At 72.6% G+C, this 1,400-nt stretch overlaps 1 protein-coding gene across 1 annotated transcript in view; it reads left to right on the forward strand.

The window, feature by feature from the left end:
- The window catches only part of AURANDRAFT_68669 (hypothetical protein), a gene marked incomplete at both ends in the record, with an annotated part of 7,061 nt that extends 5,972 nt beyond the window's left edge, over positions 1-1,089 (forward strand). Inside the window, one exon of the mRNA XM_009044381.1 lies at positions 866-1,089. Within this exon, the coding sequence (XP_009042629.1) occupies positions 866-1,089 (224 nt within the window). The remainder of the gene's footprint in view (positions 1-865) is intronic.
- Between the last annotated feature and the right edge of the window lie 311 nt (positions 1,090-1,400).

Raw genomic sequence — 1,400 nt, forward strand, 5'->3', positions numbered from 1 at the left:
CACGCCCAACCGTGAGGGTGTTGCAGCGATCGGATGGCGTTCGTCCGATCCCTAGAGGAAATCCAGCCAAAACCGACACTTACGCGACGCCATGGGAGTCGTTTTCGGCGCTCTAAAGGGCCGCGCGCACGTCGGCATGACCATACGCGACGGCCCGGCCAAAAAGACCGCGCGACGGCAGCGTTCTCTCGTCGGCGAAAAAAACGCGTCTCGGGCACCGAAAACGACCCCGAAACCGTCGGCGTGTCGCGGGCCGTCGACGGGTCCCAGGCTCGCGCGCCTCGCCTCGCAGGTCTTGTGGTAGATGATGTCGACCTCCGCAGCAGCCAGAGATCGTTGGACCCGCCGTCATCGATGCGAACTCGCCCGCCAGCGTCTCGCTGCGCGCCTTGAGCGCCAGCCCGCGGTCGAAATACGTGCGTCGGGACGATGTTCGACGTCGCGCCCCGTCCGTAGTACCTTCGTGGACCCTCCGAAGCGCTCGCAGCAGCCGCCGTAGTCGCGCGCGGCGCGGAAGGCGGTCCCGTCGACCGACCTCCACTGGTTTGCACTGCGGAGCGCACGGGCGGGTTTCGCGACGCGTTCGACTTCCCGCACGTCGATGCGCTGCAGAGGCACTCTCAGTAGGGTCCTCTAGGCGCCTGCCAATTTGGCACCATGCGTTCGCTCGAGGTCGCGCGCACGGGCCATCGCAAAACGCATCACTCGGCACTGTGCCCCCAGCTGCGAGCCCAAGCTGGGCCAAGGCCGCGCCTCTCTAGAGGCCGCCCCTCTAGGCCGCCCCTCCCTCTTCCGCGCCGGCGCCGGCGCGGTGCTCGGGGCAAGCTGATGAGCCTCGGGCACTGAGCACTGTACCGGGGTTTAGGTGTGATACGTTACGAGGCCGCTTCGCCGGGACGCTTCTTGAGGAGCGTCGTCGCGGTCGTCGTCGTCGTCGTCGCCGCGGTCGTCGTCGTCGCCGCGGTCGTCGTCGTCGTCGTCGTCGTCGTCGTCGTCCGCCTCCTCCTCCTGTTCCTCCTCCTCATCCCGTTCCTCCTCCTCCTCCTCCTCGACGTCCTCCGCCTCTGCCTCGTCGGCGCGTCCGTCGGGGTCCGTGGCGTTCGCGGCCGCGCGGCGGCGCGCGAGCGGCGCGACCGCGGCGGCGCGCGCGGCGCGCAGGGCCCGTTTCGCGCGCGCCGCCGGCCCGCCCGGCGGGGGCTCGTCGTCGGCGGCGGCGGCCTCGGGCTCGCCGCCGGCGAGGCGCGCGCGCGCCGCGTCGACGCGCCTCCGGAGCCACGACGGCTCCGGGGGCGGCGGCGGCCGGTCGACGCGCGGCAGGAAGCGCCGCCCCTCGCCCCGCTCCGGCGGCGCCGGGCGCGGCGCGGCGGGCCGCCCCTCGCGCTCCTCCCGGCGGCGCCGCA

Source organism: Aureococcus anophagefferens (genome assembly GCF_000186865.1).
Source record: "Aureococcus anophagefferens unplaced genomic scaffold AURANscaffold_283, whole genome shotgun sequence".
Lineage (NCBI taxonomy): Eukaryota > Pelagophyceae > Pelagomonadales > Pelagomonadaceae > Aureococcus > Aureococcus anophagefferens.